This window comes from Camelus dromedarius, chromosome 17 (assembly GCF_036321535.1).
Source record: "Camelus dromedarius isolate mCamDro1 chromosome 17, mCamDro1.pat, whole genome shotgun sequence".
Taxonomy (NCBI): domain Eukaryota; kingdom Metazoa; phylum Chordata; class Mammalia; order Artiodactyla; family Camelidae; genus Camelus; species Camelus dromedarius.
The window spans coordinates 32344301-32367449 of record NC_087452.1 but is presented as its reverse complement, the minus strand read 5'-3'; the positions used below and the strand labels follow the sequence as shown (position 1 = coordinate 32367449).

Sequence of the window (23149 nt, the reverse complement as noted above, 5' to 3'; positions counted from 1 at the left end):
CAAAGGGGTTTTGTTGTTGTTTGTTTAAATTTGGTAACATATTTCTAGTAGTTCTTGGTACAAGCTTTGGTTTGCCTCAAGATATTACACCTTAGCTGGACGCAGAAGCAAGCCAACTTAAAAAAAATATGTTTATTGAGATATAATACACCGTTTTTAAGTGTACAATTCAGTGATTTTTAGTGTATTTGCAAGGTTGTACAACCATCAATACTGTCTAATATCAGAACATTTTCATCACTCCAAAAAGAAACCCTGTTACCTGTAAGCAGTCATTCTTATTATCCTCTCCCCTAGCTCCTTTCATCCACTGTCCTAGTTTCTGTCTATATAGATTACCTCTTCTGTGCATTTCTATAAGTGGAATCATGCAATATGTGGCCTTTGTGTCTAACTTGAACTTAGCATAATAACTAAGTCAACTCTGTGTGTGTGGTAAAATATGTGTAACAAAATTTAGCATCTTAGCTATTTTTAAGTGTACAATACTATGGCATTAAGTATATTCACATTGTTGTGCAACCATCATCACTATCTATCACTATAACTTTTTTATCATTTCATTCTGAAACTCTGTACCCATTAAACAATTACTCTCCATTCCCTCCTCCCTCCCAGCCCTTGGGAACCTTGGGAGCCACCCTTTTCTGTCTCTATGATTTTAACTACTCTATGTACCTCATATAAGTGGAATCATACAGTGTTTGTCTTTTTGTGACTGGCTTATTTCACTTAACATAGTGTCCTCCAGATTCATCCATGTTGTAGCATGTGTCAGAATTTCCTTCCTTATGTAAGGCTAAATAATAGTCCATTGTACATATATACCACATTTTGCTCCTTCTTTCATCTGTCCATGGATGCCTGGGCTGCTATGAACATGAATGTATAAATATTTCTTTGAGACATTACTTTCAGTTTTCTTGAATATATGTCTAGAAGTGGACTGGTATATATATATAAAAGTGGAACATATGGTAATTCTGTGGGTAATCTTTTGAAGAATTGTTTTCCACAGCAGCTGTGCCATTTTACATTCCGACCAATAGTGCACAAGGGTTCCAATTTCTCTGCATCCTTGCTGATACTTTTTTTTTTTTGATAGTAGCCATCCTAACAGGTGTGAGATGGTATGTTATTGTAGTTTTGATTACATTTCACTAATGATTAGTGGTGTTGAACATCTTGTCACGTGCTTTTTGGCCATTTGTATATCTTCTTTGGAGAAATGCCTGTTCATATCCTTTGCCCATTTTTGAATCAGTTTGTTTTTTGTTACTGAGTTTTAGGAGTTCACTATATATTCTGGATACTAATCCCTTATTAACTATATGATTTGGAAATATTTTCTCCCATTTAATAGATTGCCTTTTTACTCTGTTGATAGTGTATTTTGATACACAAAATTACAAAATTTTGATGCACAAAATTAAAAATTTATGATGTCCAGTGTTCCTTTTTTTTTCTTTTATTGCCTGTGCCTTTGGTGTCATATCTAAGAAGTCATTTCTAAACCCAGTGTCATGAAATTTTCTGCCTAAGTTTTCTTCTAAGAGTTTTGTAGTTTTAGGTTTCACAGTTAGATCTTTGATCCATTTTGAATTAATTTTTGTATAAGGTAAGAATCCAGTTTCATTCTTCTGCATGTGAATATCTAGTTTTCCCAGCACCTTTTATCAGAGTGGCTGTCCTTTTTCTATGGAATGGTATTGATACTTTTGCTGAACACCCTTTGACCACATATGTGAGAGTTTATCTCTGGGCTCCATTCTCTTTCATTGGTGTATATATTTCTGTTTATGCCAGCTCTACACTGTTTTGATTACTGTAGCTTTGTAGGAAGTTTTGAAATCAGGAATTGTGAGTCCTCCAATTTTGTTCTTTTTCAAAATTATTTTCTCCTGTTTTTGTAAATAATGTTTTACTGGCACACAGCTGTGTTCATTCACTCATTTGTTTATGTATGGTTGCTTTTGAGCTACAAGGGCAAAGTTGAGTAGTTGCAACAAAGACCTCATATCTAAAGTATTTACTATCTGACTCTTTACAGAAAAAAAAAAAGTTTGCCAATCTCTGAACATTAAAATTCCATGCTTATTTCCCCAGCTGTAGTGCATTGTACCACAAATAAGTAAATCAAAAGGGGAAAATGTTTGTACAAAGATGCTTATGCCGCTGTAAGTGTGAATGAAAAATAAGAAACAGCACAAATGCCCAACATCAGGGGAATGACAAAATATTCTGTGATATGCTGATACCTTGCCATTAAAATGACATGTGGAATATATCAAAGAAATATTTATATATAAAACAAGTGACCAAAAGCAGAACACAAGATGATATGTATTCATCGATTACCAGTATAAAGTAAATGTATATTAACAAATATGGGACAGTTGAGATCTAAATAGTTTAGAGATTAGTGCTTGTTACATTTTGTTCTTCATTAAAACTTCTAAAATTAAAAAAAAATATTGAATTTTTTATTCTGGAAAATCTCAAACATAATTTAAAAAAATAAAGACATAGTTTTAAAAATTGGTAAAATGAACCATGTGTTCCCAGTACTCTCTTTCAGTTGTTATGAATACAGGGCTAGTCTTTTTTTATCTGTTCCCCCCTAGCCATGGATTATTTGGAAGTACTAGTTCCTTGACATTGTAAGATTTTATCTATACAAACTTCAGAGTGTATTTGCTCTCTAACATAAAAAGTCCCTAAAAAACAACAAAACAAAACAAACACCATACCATCATCACATCTAAATTTTTAAAATCAATAATCCCTTACATTGTAAAATATCCAGATAATCCTTGATTATCTTTGAAAAGTTATTTTTACTGATATGCTAATTTATTTAAGTCCCTACTAGGCCCACATTTAGTTAATTTGTCTTTTTAATTTCCTTAACATATAAGCTTTTAAAATAATATCTAAGATGTAACCTACCTCTTTTTCATTTTCTTTTTTTTATTGCAATTTATTTGTAAAAGAAAAGGATTCACATATTTTGTAGTTTTGCACATTTCTAGACTTTGCTGATTGCACTACTGTGGTCTTGTTTATCAGGTTTAATGTAGTCCTTTGTTCCCTGTATTTTTGCAAACCAGGAGTGAGATATCAAGATGTGTTTGGATTCAGGTTCAGTGTTTTGGCGCACATACATCACAGGCATGTATGTATCCTATCGCATCGTGTCAGGAGACACATGGTAAGACTTGAAATCCACTGATCTTTGTTTATACAGATGGCATTATGGAGGAAGAAAATAATAGAATAGCTGCAGAGAGGGCTCTGGAAGTGTTTGTACCTTATACACCTAATGAATGAAATATAGGGATTTTTTTTTTTTCAGAGCTACTCATTTACCTATCATATTTGTTGTTGTGGTGGTCATAATGCCTGAGGAGTTTATGTAAGAGTTCATTGGTGTTTATATAACTCTGGTGATTATTGCTTACAACTGGCTCACATGAAGGAGAAAGTTCAGAGGTGTTTGCCACCAGATCTGATTTCATGATCCTGAACTTGGGTGATAATAGTCACTGACTTTTAAATCATGCGGACACTAATTTTCCTTTGTCAAAGCACATATCTCTAACTTCTTGTTGAATCTTTTATCTTTTTTCCTCAGTGGCTTTTGGTGGATTATCTAGAATTTTGGGGTGGGCTGTTTTTCGAAAGTTAAATTATTTATTTTAGTTAGGTTGTGAATTCACATGGTTCAATATTCAGAAGGTACAAAAGAGCATAGTGAAAAGTTACATTTTGACTTAGGGAAAAATTAACTATATTTTGAAATAGCTGTTTTATTATTAAGAATAGTTTAAGATGTGGTTTCTACTATAATGTTATGTGGAAACCAGAAACTTCACAATAAGCATCATGAAGCAGTAATGAAGGACTTGTAAAACACTGACTTACATTGCAGCAAACTTTAAATATCAGAACATCCATAAACTAAAACCCTTTCACAAGCAAACAGTTGTTGAACACAGAAGCTAAGGATTCATTCAAAGAATGCTAGGTGGTAAGGAGCTGGTTTAAACCTGTATCCTGTATATAAAGGAAAGGAGAAACCTGTGTCTGAACTCACTGTGCATGAGAGTTGTATAAACTATGTCTGATCATTTAAAAATTGCTGCAGTGCTTGGCTGCATTCAACCCATGCCAGACAGGAATTCACAGTTGAGCTTCACAAGTTGGAATGTTTGATGGTGAATGTGTGACATTGAAAGGCTATCAGGTTCTGTTCTTCCTCCTCCCAGAAACAGCCCACTCTGCAAGGCAGAAACCAGAAGAAAGAAATACAATAGTTAGCAACAAGTTCCCACTGCCCAACACATTAAGTTCAAACGTTTTCGCCTGACATTTAAAACCTGCCCTCTACATTCTGACTCTGTCTTGTTGCCTACTCTCTAACCTTGCCTCCAACTGTTCCTCCAAGTGGTTACTCAATAAATTTGCTTGTGAAATAGAAACAAAACAAAAGGCCTTAAGGCCAGAAGAACATCAAAGGTCATTACCAGAACAGGTCAAAGGACCCAGCAAAACACCATGTTCAAGTGTGCCAACCCAGCCCCAAGTGTAATTGGTGTGTCAGTCAGGCTGCAGTGTTGGTGAAGTGGCCAAATTAGCAGTGGGTGTTCCCTGTTAGGGAATGTGCTGTCCAGCCACCTGTCCTTTGGGAGGAGAAATTTGATGGCCTCCCTTTTTAGGAGGGAAGAATCGAGGGCTGTGACTTAGGAGGGAGGTGACAGTAGTACTGTGTGACAGTGCCATAGAAATATTAGCTCTTTGGAGGGGTGGGGTGCCTGAAGGAATAATAGTCCTTAAGGAAAACCAAGAATTGCTGAGCTTTCCTCCTGTGGTGCTTCAGATGGAAATGAGAAAGGACTACTTAAGCAGAGTAGTGCATTTGGGAGGACATCTTGTCAGACTTGCAGCTCTACCTTAGAGCTTCTTTTTTAGTTCTCATGTCCAGCTGGACACTGGAGCGATGACACCTTGCTTCCTCAGCAGGCAGAACATGTTCCCAAGCCAAGGCTCATGTTGCATTCTCAATGCCACTTGCCGTGCTGGACTCTGCTGCCTTTAGGAGGCCTTTTATAAAACATCTGCTGTGGGCCCAGTGGTAATAGAGAGGGGACTGTGATGTTTTAACCTCTTGCTCATTTTAATAGTATTGCAGTGTTCCGTCATGAACATTTTTTGGTGCCTCCCTTGGCCATTTCCCCTTTGCTCTTCAGAAAGCAAAGGTTGTTTGCCTGATACCTTCAGTGATCTCTCAGTGTGTAAGGGCCAAGGAAGATGCTCCCAGTGCTGCTTCTGGGCATTCGCATGTGAGTGTGTGTGCATGTATGCACCCACCATCCACCTTCACCCCCAGCTTCTACAATGGCCACTTGAGCTTCCTCTCCCCACCGAACCACCAGGCACTGGGATGTAGAATGCTAGGGAAAGAAAAGGCTTTGCAAGTAGTCCTCTCTAGGACAGGGGTTGACTTGTGTGCTGTCCAGCATCCAGGGAGAATCTTGGATCTACACCTAAATTTTCCTTGGAAAAGGAGCTCCCGGGAAGACGCAGAAAAGTGGGTGTTGGGTTGGAAGGCCACTCCTCCTGCTGTTTTGCTTAATTCATTTTAGCCAATATTGAACCTCATCTACTTTCCTAACCATTCCACCTTGTTTATTTATTATCTTTTTTTTTAGATGGAGATACTGGAGATTGAACCCAGAACTTCATGCATGCTAAGCATACTCTGCCACTTGAGCTATACCCTCCCCACCATTCCACCTTGCTTAGAGGTTCTGTTCCTTTTGCTCATGCTTCTAAAAATATCTATCTAGAATGTTCTTTCTTTTCTTTCTTTATAAGCTGGCGCCTGCCCATTCTGTTAGATCAATCCCAGGTCTCACTTTTCCCAAGGAAACAGTCCCCATTACCGATAGGCAAGCCTGGACTAGGTGTCCTTTCCCCAAGTGTTGTTGCTATTAGGCACTCCACTGTCATATACGTGTGTATGTGTTTCCCCGTGTGGACCATTCCATTATGCCTTGGCACAGGGCTGCTACATAGTAAGTAGATGCTCAAATGTATGTTAGGCTAAACTAAAAGCAGGGATGGAGAGGTGACAGTGGCTGGTTTGTGGCGGTCTCATGTGCAGAGGTTTAGAATGGAGTAATCTACAACTTCATGTGGGGTTTGTGTGTGTGTGTGTGTGTGTGTAAGAAACACTCATTTTCTAAGAACAAAATGCAGTTTGCATATGTTATTTCTGCATATCCATTTGCTTTCTTATTTCTGATCTTTGATTAGGATATATAATTGAAGTCTGAGTTCTCCACACAAATGAATAGTGCTACCTAGCATGGCTGACCAAGACCCAGAGCTTTGTATGCCTCCAGGCTGTTGAATGTGGTTGGGAGTATGGAGTTTGACAGACTTGAGTTTAAAGAATAATATTTTCAATGGGAGAGCTATTTACATCCTCATTTTACAAATTTAGGAACTATGGCTCAGAGAATTTGAACCCATGAACATAGAGCTAATAAGTGACAGAGCCAGGATTGCCTGACTACAAAGCGTGTTCTCTTAACTGTCTGTTCTTGTTTTCCTGTATACCCATAGACAAGTCTTCTTAAGTTTTTAGGGCTTCATTGTATCATACTTAGAATGAGAGGAGCAAAAATCACTTTGTAGAAAGAAAGATGAAACCAAACGTATTCCTTGTATCTGGGATAGTGGTAGTCATAGTGAAAGCAGCAGCTTGTTTTATTTAGTGTTTATTATATGCCAGGCATTGTTCTAGTGCTTTATTTAGGCTATTTCATATAGTCATCACCACAAACCCTCTGAGGTTAAGGACTAACAGTGCAGTTGTTATTCTCTTTATAAGTGAGGAACAGAAAGGTTGTAACAAGGGGCAGAGCTGATGTTCACATCCCAGTAGTATGGCTTCAGTGTCCATACTGAACCCCTAACCTCTGTCATCTTTTAGGAAATATTAGTTTCCAACTCCATGCTATTCTAAAATCTGGCACCAATATGAAAGAGACCATAAGGAACTCAGAATGGTAACAGGGCAAGGAGGGCATCCTCAAGGCATGGAAGATGAGCAGTAACAGTATGTCTGGGAAACTCATGATTCCCTGATTCAGCCATGGATTGGTAAGATGGCCCATTTGTTATTTTTATGTGGTTGAGTGCATTGGATGATGACCCAAGGTATGTCTTTTTTTCAGCTTGGGGATGCTAACTGGTTCAATTAACTGATTCACTCATTGAAATCTATGGCAGCCCTGGCCTCCCTTTACCAAAGTCTACAGGGTTGAGTGTTTCTTCTTGAATCCATACTGTCATAAAATGTTGAATATATAAATGAAGAAGAAGGGACAAATCTCCCTTCCAGAAAAACTCCAAGTAATAAATGTGGAAGCAAAGAGGAAAATTGAAAAGCACCATTAGAACAGCACAATACTAATTGCTCTAGGTAAGATCCACTGATGAATGTTAAAATTAGTGGGTGAAACGTCTAAGAAACAGGATATTTGCATTTGCATTTGCATTTGCATTCTCAAAGCCCCTCCCCAAACATTTTTTTGTATGTGGTTTTAACATATGTTCAGAAATTCTTTGATACCCCTCCCAGCAGGTAATGGAGCTTAATTCTCTCCCCACTGAATGTGGCCAGACTTAGTGATTGGCATCTAATGAATAAAAAAAATGGAAAGGGAAAAATAGTAATTTTACAGTGAAGAAATTTTGTAGACACCACTTCAAGGTCAATGTCACCAGTAATAAGCCATGTTGATATCATGTACTCTGATAAGGTGATGAGAAGCGCACTTCACCTCTGGTGTTCTTTCCTAAATACCACAACCCCAATCTAATCATCAGACAAACCCAAATTGGGGGACAGTCTGCAAAACACCTGACCAGTACTCTTCAAAAAAGTGTCAAATTCATGAAAGACAAGAATAGACTGAGAAACTGCTGCAGTTTAGGGGAGACTAAAGAGACAAGACAACTAAATGCAATATGATATCCTAGATGGGATCCTATGATGGGAAAAGGATAATAGTGGAAAACTGGTAAATCCAAAATAACAAATAAAAATAATCCCACCAAAACCCCCAACTTCCTGTGTCCTTCCTGCCTGAGAGCCAAATGGCACTAATTAGAGGACCTCAGTTTCAGCATTTATGTTCTAGTTTTGAATTCCTCTTACCTTTGGGAAAGAAGACCTTTTAGTTGTGTAGTGCTTGTATCTGGGAGGCTCTGGTGGACTTGGGCACAGGTCTATGTGATTGTCAAAGCCTGCCCATCCAGTGAACAGAATGCTGCTCTGCAGATGAGGAGAGGGATGTACATACACATGGACCCTCCTACCCAACCCTAGTCCTTGCTGGTGGTTGATACCATAAATCACATTCCCTCTGCTAGGAATTTCTTCCCTTTTTCCTGCTATCCCCAAGGCAAATACCTTTAGACGTTCTATTCATCTTTCAAGGCCTCACTCACATTTTACCTCCCATATAATTCCTTGTGGGATCATCCCACAAAGTAGCACTTTTCGTATTCTGCGACCCTAACACAATTATTTGTGGTTTAACTAATTACCGCTGGCTGAAAAATGGTGTCTTGAACTTTTAAGTTCTTTAGTTCAGTTGGTCTGCCCCTCCTTTGGTTTTTAGCATGCTTTGCCTTATTATGTCTAGAAAACAAAGTCCTTGAAGGGAAGAGGTCTTATCAATGTCCCTTGAGGCAACCAGAGCAGTGCTTGCCATGTTGTAAACCCTTATTAAATGGTTGGTAAATTGGATAGGTGAACTTTTTAAGATACTGCAGGAAGGAGTATTTTCCCTGCTGGCAGACAAGATTTGCTTAGAGTCACACACAAGTGAGTGTGAGCTGTACTTGGAACCCATTTGTCCCTTTCTGAGCAGTCGAGGCCATGATGCTTCCTCACTCTGATCATAGTGCTAAATCATATCAAGAGTGATGGCTCTCATTTGTCGTAAGTCTGCTCTGAGCATGCACACTATTTGGTCCCCACAGCAGCTCTAAAGTGTGGGCATTACTATCCTAATTTTATAGATAAGTCCATTGAGGTTCAGAGAGATGTAACTTGGCTTATTAGATCATCAGCTAATAAGTTGCTGAGTTGAGATTTGAATACTGGTGTGTCTGGCATCAAAACCCATTTTTCTTCCAGTAAAGTTTGGTCCCTGACACTTCTTTCCCCTTGTCTTTTCAGACCCATCCCTGGAAGACATGTGTGGCACTGAGTGTGCCCAGCTGGAGGAAGATGGGCAGCAGCCACTGCGGTGCACTTCAACTACCTCATCTCAGTCTGAGCCTTCAGAGCAGCTTAGGCACCACCAAGGCAAAAGCCTAGCCTCCGAGGACCCCAAAAAGAAGAGAGCTCAGAAGCCCTCCCACATGAGGAGAAACATACGGTGAGCTGTGCTCTGGGTAGGAGGAGAAGCGAGGGAGTAGAAGTATTACTTTCATTTGATGGCTGTTGGTAGAAGAAGGGCTGGTTTGAGAAGGAGAGTCCTATTTCCAAAGGAGAAAAGTGTAAGCTGCGTGCCCCAATTAATAGTGAAGATGCAGCTCAGGACCACTGGGTCTGGGCTGTCAGAGGATACAGAGTGGATGTGGATGGCACTTGAGCACCACTGGGGAGTGCACTACTCTCTAGAGGCCCTGGGAAGCAACCATAGGGTGCTCTGGTTAGACTCTGTTTCTTCCTTTATTTTTTCCTAATGTCTCAAAATTAGAGGAGATAAAAAGTTGAGTTCTCATCCTCCTAGAACTCAAATTCAGTTGGCAGGGAACTGTCTGGTCCAAAGCAGGGCTTCTTCCTTGACCTAAGAGAACAGCAGATGTGAACTTCCTTAACTATCCAAATCCTCAACAGTCCTTTCTTCTACCAGTAACAATTTTACTATTGAAAGAAGATAAGTGATACTTTTCTCCTCCTACCCTCATTTTTTTTTAAACATGACCCCTTGAAAATATTACTCTAAGTTTGGAAAATAAGCCTGTAGAATCATCCATAATCCCACTTCCCCATGCAACAACTGATTTTTTATACTGCTTTTCAGCTTTATGAATCACATATTATTCTGTTTTACTCTTGGTCTGTTATATGCAGAGATGAGTCAGCAGGGGCATCTGTCAGGAAGTTAAATAATATGAAAAATATGTTAGCCCAGAACCACCTGAGCCTTGAAGTCCCATTTATTTTTTTATCTTGCCCATTGCATGGGTGTAGTGAGACTGATGTGGCTTCTCCTCCCACCTCAGCTCTCTGAGCTCAGCAATGGTGATTTCCCTCTTTAGCTTGACATTACATTGCCCAAATCTCAAGTGAACCCAAGTACTCTATCTTATTTTAATGTTTAGAAAGCTGCTCCGGGAAGATCAATTGGAGCCAGTTACCAAAGCAGCACAACAGGAAGAATTGGAAAGAAGGAAACGCCTGGAACAGCAGAGGAAGGATTATGCAGCCCCTATTCCCACTGTTCCCCTGGAGTTCCTTCCCGGTAAGCAGAGGAGGTGGCAGGAAAGGCCCGGTGCTGCACGGAGAAGAGGCCCTTGATGTGTACAGTGGTCAAGGACAGATATGGAGTAAGATTGTGGCCTCTCAGGAATGCTTTCAAGTCATCTGTCTTCTTAGGAGCACACAGTCAGTAGGATCTCATATTAAAAGTTAAGATGGATAAAAGTGTGCCTCCTCAAATTGATCTTATTTCGATTTTCCCCTCATAACTTTGGATTTTAACATGCCAGGGGTTAGGTCCTTTTCTAGTGGCGCAGTGTAGATACCAGGAAATAAGAACCAGTAGAGAAAATGGAATTTGGAAAGGGGGCTGAGGTTTCTGAGATGTCCTTTACTTCTCTCCTCAGAGGATAATCCCTCTGAGAACAACAAGAGGAGGATGGCAAGTCATTTGGGGGAAGATGTTTGAGCTAAATGTGGTTTTGACATTCCCGTCTGTCTTTTTTTTTTCTTTCCTAGAGGAAATTGTCTTAAGAGCAAGTGATGGTCCCCAACTGCCTCCTCGGGTCTTAACCCAGGAAGTCATTTGTTTGGACAGTAGCAGTGGCAGTGAGGATGAAAAAAGCAGTCGAGATGGTAAGATCGAGCCAGAGGTGCCCCTCCTTCCTCCTGACCAATGTTCACCCTGAGAAATTGGCTGTACCTTTGCCTAGTACAAAGTTCAGTCCTTCCTCATTCAGTTTGGGGTCTGACTGTGACAAATTTCTCTGAGTCTCCTTGGTAAATTTAAGTTTTCCTCTTGTCTTAACTTGAAGCAGAAAGAGAGAAATAATAGAAAGAAACATTTTTATAAGTGTTAACAAGTTCTAACTTTGTTTCCATGCTCTTTTGTTTTAACAAGGGGCAGTAAGTTATCTCTGCTCCCTGGGTTTTTGTTTTTGTTTTGTTGGCTGTCTCAGAGGTGATTGAACTGAGCTCTGGAGAGGAGGACACTCTGCACATTGTGGACAGCAGTGAGTCCGTCAGTGAGGAGGATGAGGAAGAGGAGAAGGGTGGCACCCATGTGAATGACGTCTTAAATCAGCGCGATGCTCTGGGGCGGGTCCTCGTCAACCTGAACCACCCTCCAGAGGAGGAGAATGTCTTCCTGGCCCCACAGTTGGCACGGGCAGTGAAACCTCATCAGGTACAGCAAATCTGGGCTCTCCTCTTTGTCTCCTTTCAGCTTCCTTGCTGTGGATATCACCTGCTGGTGGTTGTTAGCATCACAGCCTGTGAAGTACTTGTTTGGTACCACGAGCAGCTGTTGAAAAGGCCTGATTCTTCCTCCCAGCAGTTGATGCTTCAGGATTCCTGATGAATGGGAAGGAACAAGATTTGCCCCATCACGTAAAAGGTGCTGATCTCTTGGCTTAATAATCTTGAGCCTCCTTCTGTGAGATCTGCAAGACTGATTGAGCTGCTCTCTGGAGAGCAGCGGTGTGGTTAGGAACTTGTGGCTCCAGAAGAAATGTGAGACTCAGAGTCTGAGGGACTTTCTAATAGGAGGGATCAGAGTAGTTTGTATTGATCCAGAACTGGGAACCAGGACCAGTGAGTGAAAGCTCCATGAAGGCAGAGGTTGGTTGACACAGCATAAGAACCTTAATAATAGGAACTGCTCCTCGTGGAATGGGCTGCCTCTAGGTAAACAACCAAAGGCAGCCAGGCCAAGGCTGAGTGAAAGAACCCTGTGGGAATTTGTTACTGAAGAGTCCTGCCTCAGATGGGCCATTGTACTAGGTGAATGCTTTTCTGTTTCCTCCAAGAAGACTGTCACCAGCCAATAAACTAGTCAGGGTACAGGGAAACTTCTGTAGCCGTCCACACTAGCTGTCTGGTATAATGTCTGCTCATTTACTTAATTTTGACTAATTCCAAAGTAAGTAAAAGTGGACTCCTGGTCTTTGCCAGCCCCTCTGATATTTGTCTGTGCTTATCCCTTGTCAGATTGGCGGGATCCGGTTCCTGTATGATAACCTTGTTGAGTCCTTGGAGAGGTTTAAGAGCAGTAGTGGCTTTGGCTGTATCCTGGCCCACAGCATGGGTCTAGGGAAAACTTTGCAAGTGATCTCCTTCATCGATGTCCTCTTCCGCCACACGCCAGCCAAAACTGTCCTTGCCATTGTGCCGGTAAGAGTTGGGGAAGGCAGCTCTTAGTCACCCCTCTGAAGCACTGGGTTAATGCCTTACTAGGCACTAGACATCTTGACAGAAAGCTCAGCTCTGAGCTTGTTCCCTAAAACTCTCTTTTTGGATGTGACTTTCTGACAGGTTAATACTCTTCAGAATTGGCTGGCAGAGTTCAACATGTGGCTCCCTGCTCCTGAAGCCCTTCCAGCTGACAACAAGCCTGAAGAAATCCAACCTCGGTTCTTTAAAGTTCACATCTTGAATGATGAGCACAAGTAGGTGGCCTGCCCTCTCCTCTCTGCCCCTTTCCTTGTAGACTTCTTCCCAGGATCTGGATGTCAAGGCAGTCTGTTTGGGTATGTGCCTTCACCTCCCAGATCCCTTTTGGTTTCTTGATGTGTCCCTCTCTCTCTTCTTGCTGCTCATTTTTTTCTCTGTCTGGTTTTTCAGTAAAGTCAGAGTTACGTAGCCTGGGACATTTCTTATAGTAATAAAATTCAACATGATAAAACTTTCCATCTTCTAACTTTTCACCTTTTAGATTTATCTTTACTTAGAAACCTAATCACCAATCTCTTCTCTTAAGCATCAATCTACAGTTGACCTTCAGTGCTACAGCTTCCAAGCTTTGAAAGATGCAACTCTTTTTTTTGTTTTCCAAAAATCTAAAGCTATTTTTTGGTCCAAACCAGCTATCCATGCTACCCTTCCCCCACTGATATATTGGATAATTGAGAAGGTAGACTTTCTTTTCTGCAGAGGGTGCCTTTTGTGATGTTTGATTACACACAGCAAAATGAGGAAACTGTGAGTGGCCCCACAGGTGGCTGATCACCTGCTCTTTTCTCCTAGATTTCAGGACTGTTAGTCCCTGTGCAGCTAATGAAATACAGCCAGGGCTCAGTTGTTTAGGAGTAAAGGGACTGTGCTGAGCATCATCTTATCTCCGCTGCTCTTTTTTCCCTTTACTGCATGTCCTTTACTCACAAGGCCTGAGCAGGTGAAATATAAAATTGCCTCTGCTTTTACTGCCTTGTGTTTATTGTGGGAATAACTTGAAATTCTCCCTCAGATGTAGTACTATAGTCATGCATGCACATCCAAGGGAGATGTCACTTTTGCTTGTCTTGTACCTTTGAATTCTGTTTTGTGTTTTTTTGTTTTTTTTTTTACTGTTTAACCATCATCAATGACCCAATCTGTCCTCAGTTTCTGTAGGATGATGGGAAAGTCTTCGGGTAGCTAGCCAGCCCTGTGATGTTGCCACATGAAGTCTTTGGCAATAAGGACTTCTGAATATACATCAACACAGCTTTGATTGTGAGAAATTCTTCCTAGGGAGCTGGAGAAGCCATAATATTTTCTTTCTGTTTATTCTTGCAGGACAATGGCGGCTCGTGCTAAAGTGATGGCTGATTGGGTGTCAGAGGGTGGGGTGCTGCTGATGGGGTACGAAATGTACAGACTCCTCACCCTGAAGAAATCCTTTGCCACAGGTAGACCGAAGAAAACCAAGAAACGTTCTCACCCGGTCATCATTGATCTGGATGAGGAAGATCGACAGCAGGAGTTTCGGAGAGGTGGGCAGGCTCTCTGGAAGTACTCCTAGGGGTGTTTCAGGAGAAAAGAAATAGTGTCTGCTCTAGCACGTGGTCAAGGGGGAGGCATTATTGATGTGAGTTGTATTGTTAGGAACCAGAAATCCTGGTCTGCAAGATAGGTGGGGTGACCTGCACTGGCTCTCAGAAGGTGCTGGTTTCTCTGCAGGCAGTGGAGTTCTGGTTAGGCCAGGCCACAGACTGGCTTGGGGAAGACTCCCCAGTGTCTTTGATAGAATAGTTAGAAGAGTAACTGCTGCCTCTGCCACTTCCCAGAGATGCTCTGACGTAGCATTAAGAAAATATTTCTAAAGTATTTTGAAAATGAATATGCAGAGTAGTAATGATACTGTTTGTGAATTTATCCTAGTTTTCTTTTTTCTTTTTTTTTGGTGAAAGCTATTCTCATGTTCTAGTTCTGTTCCCTCTTCAAAGGGGCCTTTGCCTATTTGGGGAGGAAAGTTTTTTTTTAGGGTTCAGGGTCTGTTTCATTTTATAAGTCTCTTCATCTACGAGATTATGTTTGGTGTAGGTTTGCTTCTGTGGTAGAGCTGGGATGAATTTGCCATTTAGCAATGACTGGCGAGTAACTCCAGGAAGACCTTGTCCTTTAGCAAACTCCCACCAGCCCACCTTCAGATGGTGCCAAGACACTGGTGAGAGCTGACAGAAGTGTCTGGGTTATTCCCATCAATATCCTTCAGGCTAATTTTTAATCCTAAGCTGGTACTCTGTAAAGTCATGTTCTCTGCTGCCCAGTTTGAATAAACCCTAGGAATGCAAGCCAGCTTTTACTCTTAGCCTAAAGGGAAGACAGTTAAGGAAAGGAAAGAGGGAAAAGGGACATTTACTGCAAGAGTCAACAGGCCAGGTGAACATGTCACACCAAATGCGCAGGAACTTGGATGGCTGGCTCCCTTTCACCAATGGGGGCTGACTCTTGCTTTCCTGCTTCCTTCATTTCTTCTGTCTCCTCCAGGGTGCACCCCTACTTCTCATATTGTTGACTAAGAGCAGGCCCTCTCACCCTCTTACTCCGGATCCTCTTCCCTCCCTAGAGTTTGAGAAGGCCTTATGCCGCCCTGGCCCTGATGTGGTGATCTGTGACGAAGGACACCGCATCAAAAACTGCCAGGCCAGCACCTCACAGGCCCTGAAGAACATTCGCTCTCGCCGCCGGGTAGTGCTGACCGGGTACCCCCTGCAGAACAACCTCATCGAGTACTGGTGCATGGTGGACTTTGTGCGCCCAGACTTCCTCGGCACCCGGCAGGAGTTCAGCAACATGTTTGAGCGGCCTATCCTGAATGGACAGTGTATTGACAGCACACCTCAGGATGTCCGCCTCATGCGGTACCGGAGCCATGTCCTGCACAGCCTCCTGGAGGGCTTTGTGCAGAGGTGAGCCATCTCTAGGGCCCTATTTTCTGAATCCTTGGAGAGCCTTCGTGGAAGAGCTTGCCGAGTTTTCCTGAAGGGGAAAGGTTGTTACAGTGCAAGGGCCCCTCCGTAGTAGGGCAATAGTAAAACTTTCCTTTCACTGAGCACATTTTCCTGAATAGCTAGCAAATGGTGGATATATCCAGTGTTTCAGTCTCTGAAAGTATGGTCCAGAAGTGCTTCTCTCAGAAGTTAATCTTTGAAGTTACTAGGGATAACTGCCTAACTTGCTGTGAGAAGCAAGAGACAGCTAGCATTCTAATGACTTGAATAAAAGAACAAAATGGTGATTCTAAGGGGTAGGGCCTAGCCAATTTCAGCATCTTAAAATACATAGATTAGGCAAGTCTGAAGTATCCCTGTGTTTTTCCTTGTTAAGATGACATGTGTGGGAAAAGCTTAGAGAAGCAGCCCTAGATCAGAATGCGAACCTGGAGTTCCCTTGGTCACCATCACCCTTTCAGGGACCTGGGACAGATCACTCTACCTCTTGCTTTAGTTTTTATCCTCAAAACGAATTTCTTCTTGATGATTGGTGAACTAGTCCTCATTATTGCAAGACTGCTGTGAACGTTGAGATCCTAAAGAAGGAGGTGTGGCAGAAATGCAGGGTTCTGTTTCTGTCCTGCACTGACCCCTCCTGGCCACACTACCTTGTCAATTATGACCTTTGTAGGAGAGGCCACACTGTGCTGAAGATTCATCTCCCTGCCAAGGAAGAAAATGTGATCCTGGTGCGGCTTTCCAAGATCCAGCGAGATCTGTACACACAGTTCATGGACCGCTTCCGGGACTGTGGTAGCAGCGGCTGGCTGGGGCTGAACCCCCTCAAAGCTTTCTGTGTGTGCTGCAAGGTGTGTTGAGGTCTCATGAGATACTAAGATACAGACTAAGGGTGCCCACGGTCCCAAGGGAGTTAGTCCTGCTAGGAGTCCTTGATAAAGGAAGACTGATGTGAGAGGGGCCACCTCAGTTCACTGCATTGGGGGCTTCAAGGTGGGGCAATTCCTGGGAGTGCCACTCATGGGCTATAATGTAAATGGTGCCCTTTAGGGCAATTGTGCAACTCAGCCACACAACTTGTTATACCAAACTTGAGAAATCACTTCCTTTCTCACTGATTTTTTTCACTTGAAAAGTGAGGTGATAGAGAAACATTGTGGGGCAGAGTTTTTGACTGCTAGTGTATTCAAGATTCAAGAAATATATAGCTTAGACAAGTTATGAGGAGTACCTTCCCTTTTAATCCATAGTTAATCAGATCAAGATCTCTTTCATTGTGACAATGCTTGAGATGGTTTAGGGACAGCAAGGCCTAGGTATCTTTAGCACTAAGGCTCGTGAACAGGTTGATGAACCCTGACTTACTTTTGATCTGGCCAGATGCTCACTGTTGCCTCACAAGGGGCCTGTTTCTTTGACAGCTCTCAACCAACCTGTTGGGTATTATTCCTGTTTGACCACTGCTTTAATCAGTCAGCTGAAGGTGTGTGTCTGGTTATTGATGGGGTTTCAAAATATTTCTCCTGTAGCCACAGCCCTAGACCAGGGCCAGGAAGCTAAAGCAGATGTGGTCTGTGAGGATGCTGCATTGCTAATATACCCTTCCCACCACCTCCCTACCCCTTTCCTCAGAATTCTCACCTTCTGCCAGGAATAGTCCCCGAAATGACTTACGGTTGCTCATCTGTAAGTTAGGTACATTTGTCCATAGGGAGAGCTTGGTCTTGTTTCATAGTTTCATACAGTAGTTAACTGTAGCTACATGGTGAAACAGGAATATTCTTGTTTCTGTTTAAATAAGAATACAAGGCTTGTGATGTAGCCTTTTTGGTTGTGTGCCAAACATACTGGCATGCCTTCTGGTATGAACTCTCCCATTTATGTATCATGGCAAACAGCTATTTAGTGAAAATGAACGTGCAGTCTCTTTGGCTAAGAGAGGGGTGGGGAGACTAATTTTTGGTGAGACAGTTTGTGCTGTGGGAGGTGTGTGTTTGAGCAAGTGTGTGTTTCCAGGCTCCCTGGGACACCTTTAGATTGTTCTCTGCCCTGTGCTACCTCTCCTTTAACTTGAACCTCAGATCTGGAATCACCCTGATGTGCTATATGAAGCCCTTCAGAAGGAGAGCCTGGCCAATGAGCAGGACTTGGACGTGGAAGAGCTTGGTTCAGCAGGGACTAGTTCCCGCTGCCCATCACAGGGAACAAAAGGCAAGGGGGAGGACAGCGCCTTGGCCTCCTCAATGGGAGAGGCAACCAATAGCAAGTTCCTACAAGGGGTCGGCTTTAACCCTTTCCAGGAGCGAGGCAACAACATTGTCACTTATGAATGGGTGAGTTGAGCAGATCCTTCTATGGCCATAAACCACTGCTGAGAAAAGCCTTTGTGGGGAGCCGGTGGGATGTGCTTAGTGCCTTATACTGCCAAGATCTCTGCAGGGAACTATAAAGAATGTTCGTGAGCTACTACCTTGGAGGGAGAGAATTGTATTTCTAGTACTCTGGCCATGGATCTCCTCCACGCACGCTACCTCATTTCTCTCCTACAGGCCAAAGACCTTTTGGCTAATTACCAGACTGGTGTCTTGGAGAATTCTCCCAAGATGGTACTGCTTTTCCATTTGATTGAGGAAAGTGTGAAGCTTGGGGACAAGATCCTTGTGTTCAGGTAGGAAGAGAAATTTCCGAGAATGTGTCTTTGGTTAAGAGAGACACAGTGCCTACACAGTGAGACTGGCTGGGTTTGCGCCAGCCCCTTTTTCTTTCTCCATGCCTCTGCAATCAGTGCTTCTTGTGAGGACCTTCTTGTGTTTTGTCTTTTTTGGAGTTTGTTTCTTTGTCCAATACAATTTCTCTGCAGAGAACAATTTGAAACCCTAGGCTAACATTAGAGATCATAGTCAAATCCTTCAAATTATAGCTCAGGCCATATCTGGCCTGTGACCTGTTTTTGTGCAGCCTGAGAGCTAGTTTTTACATTTTAAAAGTTTTGTTGTTGTTGTTGTTTTAAATAAAGAAGCATATGCAGCAGAGACTGTGTGTGGTCTGCAAAGCCTTAAACTATTTACTATCTGGCCCTTCACAGAAAACATTTGCTGACCTCTGGTCTAATTTGCTTCTATGCCTCCCCAGCCTTTTTTTTTTAAACTTTGTATGTAAGGCCAGATAAGTGATCTGATTTGTTCCAGAGTCACATTCTCAGTCTTGCCACAACTTTGAGTCCCATGAAGGCCTCACTCCTCAGGGAAACAGACATAAAGTAGATTGCTTCTCTTTTGTTCTGAGCAGTTTATGCTCCAGTGAGAGCTAAGTGGCAGGAGCCTGGCTTGGAAGTCTCAGAGTGAGGGTTTCCATGTGTGACATACTTTGAGAGCAAAGCAGTGATTCTAACTTGGGGAGAACCTAGTGTTCCCCCTAGGTTTATGGACTGACTCTCTGCATAAATAACTTGGAAGCAGCTGAGTGATCTGTCTCCTTAGTAAGACCCATAATATTGCCTGTGGCCCATATTAATAGATCTGATGTATGTGCATGCAGTGTTGGTTTTTAATGCTGATGCTGTTTGTTACTCTGCACTGAGCTAAAGCCCAGAATTTTTCAATTGAGAAAGTAATAGGATAGAGAGTTTTTTAGTAGGGTGGTGCTAATAAGTGGGTAGATGACTCTCCTCCCTTATGAGCTAGAAAGAATACCCTTGGTGGTTCTTTGTGGGGTTACCTTTTATGGGGAGTTGTGGGAGCTCTGACTGTCAGACGGGAGCCTATTGGTGTGGGCCTGTTGGGGAACAAGATTCCCTTGGGTCTGGGAGCCTTCTGAACCAAATGTGTCCCTTTCAGCCAGAGCCTTTCCACATTGGCTCTAATTGAGGAGTTCCTGGGGAAGCGAGAAGTGCCCTGTCTACCTGGTGCTGAGGGGCAAGGAGTACAGAAGTGGGTTCGAAACGTCAGCTACTTCCGTGAGTTCACTGCTGCTTTGTTCCTAGAGCCTTGGCAAGGTCTGCCCATGGGTTTCCTTTTCTGCTCTCTCTTTCTCTCTTCTCCTACTCCATTCTTCATCAAATGCGTAGGAATATTTGTGATTAGCTAAGGAGCAGAGAGATACTGAGAGGAAGCTGCTGTGTATGAGGCACTGGACTGGGGCTGGGGAGCTTAGGGGAGATAGTGGGAGTGCAGAGACACAGAAGGCATAGGCCTTGTCATTACCTGAGATGCGGCAACTCGAGGACAGATTCAAAGTAGCACTGATTGATTGAGTGCCCTAATGAAGATTCTATGGAGGACAGCATCATCATGGTGAGGTCGCTTGGAGAAGATTTCCTGGAGGAGGTGGAACTTGTGCTGGACTTGCAAAGGTGGGGAGAATTTGAATATACAGAACTAGTGTGACCTGAAGATCACTCTAGGTGGGAGGAACAGAATGAACACAGCCTAGATCATGCATTCTGTGTGGGGAAGATAGCATCTCTGAGGGGGTGCAAATCAGTTCTTGAGGGGATGAAAAAATGTTTAACTTTAAAAGTATAAAGCATATGCATAAAATATGCATACAGAAAATAAATGTATACAGTATATCTGTGGTGTTAAAATTTTATGGAGGACAAGGTAATTGAGAAAAATATTTTAAAATGCTCCTTAAGAGGGTGATAATGAAAAAAAGTTGAGAAATACTGACCTCAGGCACTTATTGAGCAGATACTGACATTTGGGCCAGATAATTCTTTGCTGTACTGTAGCATGTTTAGCAGCATTCCTGATCTCTACTCACTAGGTGGCACTAGCATCCACCCAGTTATAACAACTGGAAATGTCTCCAGACATTGCCAGATGTTCCCTATAGGGTAGGAGGGTGGGGAAATCACCCTTGCTGAGAAGCCCTGGCCTTTAAATCAGGAAGAATTTAGAGAAATGGAGGTTTAGAAGATGGTGAAGAGACCCCAGCACAGGATCTAGCCTGGAGCCTTGTGTTGACTATCTGTATCCCAATGAGTCGGTGCTGAGCTGTGGTTGGAAACTGTGGGAACTCAGGTTGAAAAGGTAGATTGGAGTGCTGACTGAGGAGCCCCTAATACCAGGCAATTCAACTAATGCTTCCTACAGTCGTCATGTTTCAGTTCTCCAAATGGTATTTCATAGCCTGAGTTTTGCCCTTTTCTCTGCTTTACCTCAGGTGACAAACATAGCCCCTCCTCTCTTAATCATGCTTCTTAAGCTTAGTTTTTCTCCTTTAAGCCTCCCTCTTTTCACTCCTTAAGCTCCATCCTACTGCTCCAGATCTATTTCTTTTATGTATCCTTCTAGCCGCTTCTTAGCCTGAGGAGCTTGTTAACAATGCAGATTCCTGGTGGAGGAACATCATCTATATCAAAACACAAAACCCTTGACCCTTGTGCACTCACTAGGATTCACAGGACTGAGGCAGAGAGGTCACCGTGAGCCAGTGTTTTCCAAGCTTCTTGATTACAGCTATTCTTATGCACTCTTTGGTCTAGGAACTTTGGCCTTAGAACTGACGCAAGATACTAAAGGGAGAAACACAGTTTATAGTCGTTGTTGCATGTAAGAATCACAGTGTTATTTTAGAATGATAGATACCTGAGTCTCATGGTAGATCCCATGGAATCTGAGCAGGGACAGGGTGTGGGATCAAGCACTGTAGTGTGTTTGTTTTGTTTTTAAAACACATTTGCCAAATAATTTTGCTCTGTACCCCTGCCCTCATCTGTTCATTTCTTGTGTTTTTCCTTCTGTCCTAGGGCTAGATGGTAGCACCCCTGCCTTTGAGAGGGAGCGACTCATTAATCAGTTCAATGATCCCAGCAACCTCACCACCTGGCTGTTCCTTCTCTCCACAAGGTGAGTGGATCCTGAGAGGGGAGGTCAGAGGACTGTATTCAGAGCAGTTGGCTACATGGACAGGTATCCCAGAGGCTTGTTCAAGTTCTGTCAGAAGAGATCTCCTCAGGTTTGTGACTTGTTTTTGAGGTCAGAGAGGGGACCCCAAATGGAATTTGTGTTAGCAGGGCAATTATGATAGGGTCATGAATTTCTTTGAGATCTTCATCGATAATGGTCATAATTAGCTTTCTCTCAGGACTGTTCTGAGGCTTAGACAATGTGACGAATGTGAAAGTACTGTAAAAAGTAGCCAGTGTAATGTAACTGCTGTAAAAGGCTGCTGCCGTTATTTGTCTCATGCCCAGCAGCCTAAAGGCCGTGGTGCCTTCTGCCATCTGAATGCCCTTGATCAAAGGGTTTAAACCAGTCACTCTCCTAAGCTGTTAGACTGAACGCACCAGAAACTTCAGTATGCAGGCATTTCCCCTCACCAAGTGGCATTACTCTGGGGACAGGATATAGGGCCTTACTCCATACAGAGGGATGGAGAGTAGGTTTTCTTCCCAAGCTGGTAGGCACTTTCATGGTGGATTTTCAGGGCATACTTTTCAGTGCTTGAGAAATGTACTGTTCATCAGCAGATCAGTGAAATCCTCTGCTATATTCTGCTTAGAACAAAGAGGATGATACTAGGGTAGGGGTCACAGGGTAAAATTGATTTGAAAAACATCTTTAAAACTAAAGGTTCTGTGATTATTGGCTTGTGTTTTAAAGGGCTGGGTGCTTGGGCGTGAATCTGATCGGTGCCAACAGAGTGGTGGTGTTTGATGCTTCCTGGAACCCTTGTCACGATGCCCAGGCAGTATGTCGGGTATACCGTTACGGCCAGAAAAAGCCCTGTCACATCTATCGCCTGGTGGCTGATTTCACCCTCGAAAAGAAGATCTATGACCGTCAGATTTCCAAGCAGGGCATGTCAGGTGAGCTACCTTTTAGGCTCAGAGGAGGCAGATTTATACAGGCTGCCATTCTTACTGTACAAAGGCTGGGAGAGGAGGGGCAGGATGTGGGAACACAGACAGGTTTTCAATCATAGAAAGCCAGCAGTTACTTCCATCTTATTCTGATTCAAATAATTGCTTAAGAGGGGATTTACCTCAGATTATTAAAGATGGGTTTAATGATAAGAGCTGAGCTAATTATGCAGATTTCTTTTAAGGTATTTCTATTTCATGAGGGCCTCAGACCTGGTCTTTGACTTTCAGGTATGAGTGGCCCGAGGTGGTTTAGGCGTTAGTGACACTTTTGTCACTCCCAACCTCTCTTCTCTTTGCCGATCTTTGTAGCTGTGCTTTTGCAGTCTTCTTCGCTATGAACTGACTTTCTCCATGTCTTCTCCCTTCTAGATCGGGTGGTAGATGATCTCAATCCAATGCTGAACTTTACTCGGAAGGAGGTGGAGAACCTACTGCACTTTGTTGAGAAGGAGCCGGCCCCGCAAGCATCCCTGAATATAAAGGGGATCAAGGAGCCAGTCCTTCAACTTGCCTGTCTGAAGTACCCTCACCTCATCACCAAGGTAAGACCCTTTA

The 23149-nt window shown here is 42.7% G+C and overlaps 1 protein-coding gene across 2 annotated transcripts in view; it reads left to right on the top strand.

Annotated features, from left to right (window-relative positions):
• RAD54L2 (RAD54 like 2) overlaps positions 1 to 23149 on the top strand; it is an 82026-nt gene that overhangs the window by 48405 nt on the left and 10472 nt on the right. For both annotated transcript variants that reach the window (XM_031470429.2, XM_031470432.2), the window contains 15 exons: positions 9260 to 9461; positions 10414 to 10553; positions 11030 to 11146; positions 11470 to 11696; positions 12500 to 12682; positions 12824 to 12957; positions 14066 to 14262; positions 15339 to 15681; positions 16397 to 16574; positions 17805 to 18056; positions 18273 to 18391; positions 19560 to 19678; positions 21476 to 21575; positions 22332 to 22537; positions 22964 to 23136. In XM_031470429.2, the coding sequence (XP_031326289.1) occupies positions 9260 to 9461; positions 10414 to 10553; positions 11030 to 11146; positions 11470 to 11696; positions 12500 to 12682; positions 12824 to 12957; positions 14066 to 14262; positions 15339 to 15681; positions 16397 to 16574; positions 17805 to 18056; positions 18273 to 18391; positions 19560 to 19678; positions 21476 to 21575; positions 22332 to 22537; positions 22964 to 23136 (2690 nt within the window). The remainder of the gene's footprint in view (positions 1 to 9259; positions 9462 to 10413; positions 10554 to 11029; positions 11147 to 11469; positions 11697 to 12499; positions 12683 to 12823; positions 12958 to 14065; positions 14263 to 15338; positions 15682 to 16396; positions 16575 to 17804; positions 18057 to 18272; positions 18392 to 19559; positions 19679 to 21475; positions 21576 to 22331; positions 22538 to 22963; positions 23137 to 23149) is intronic.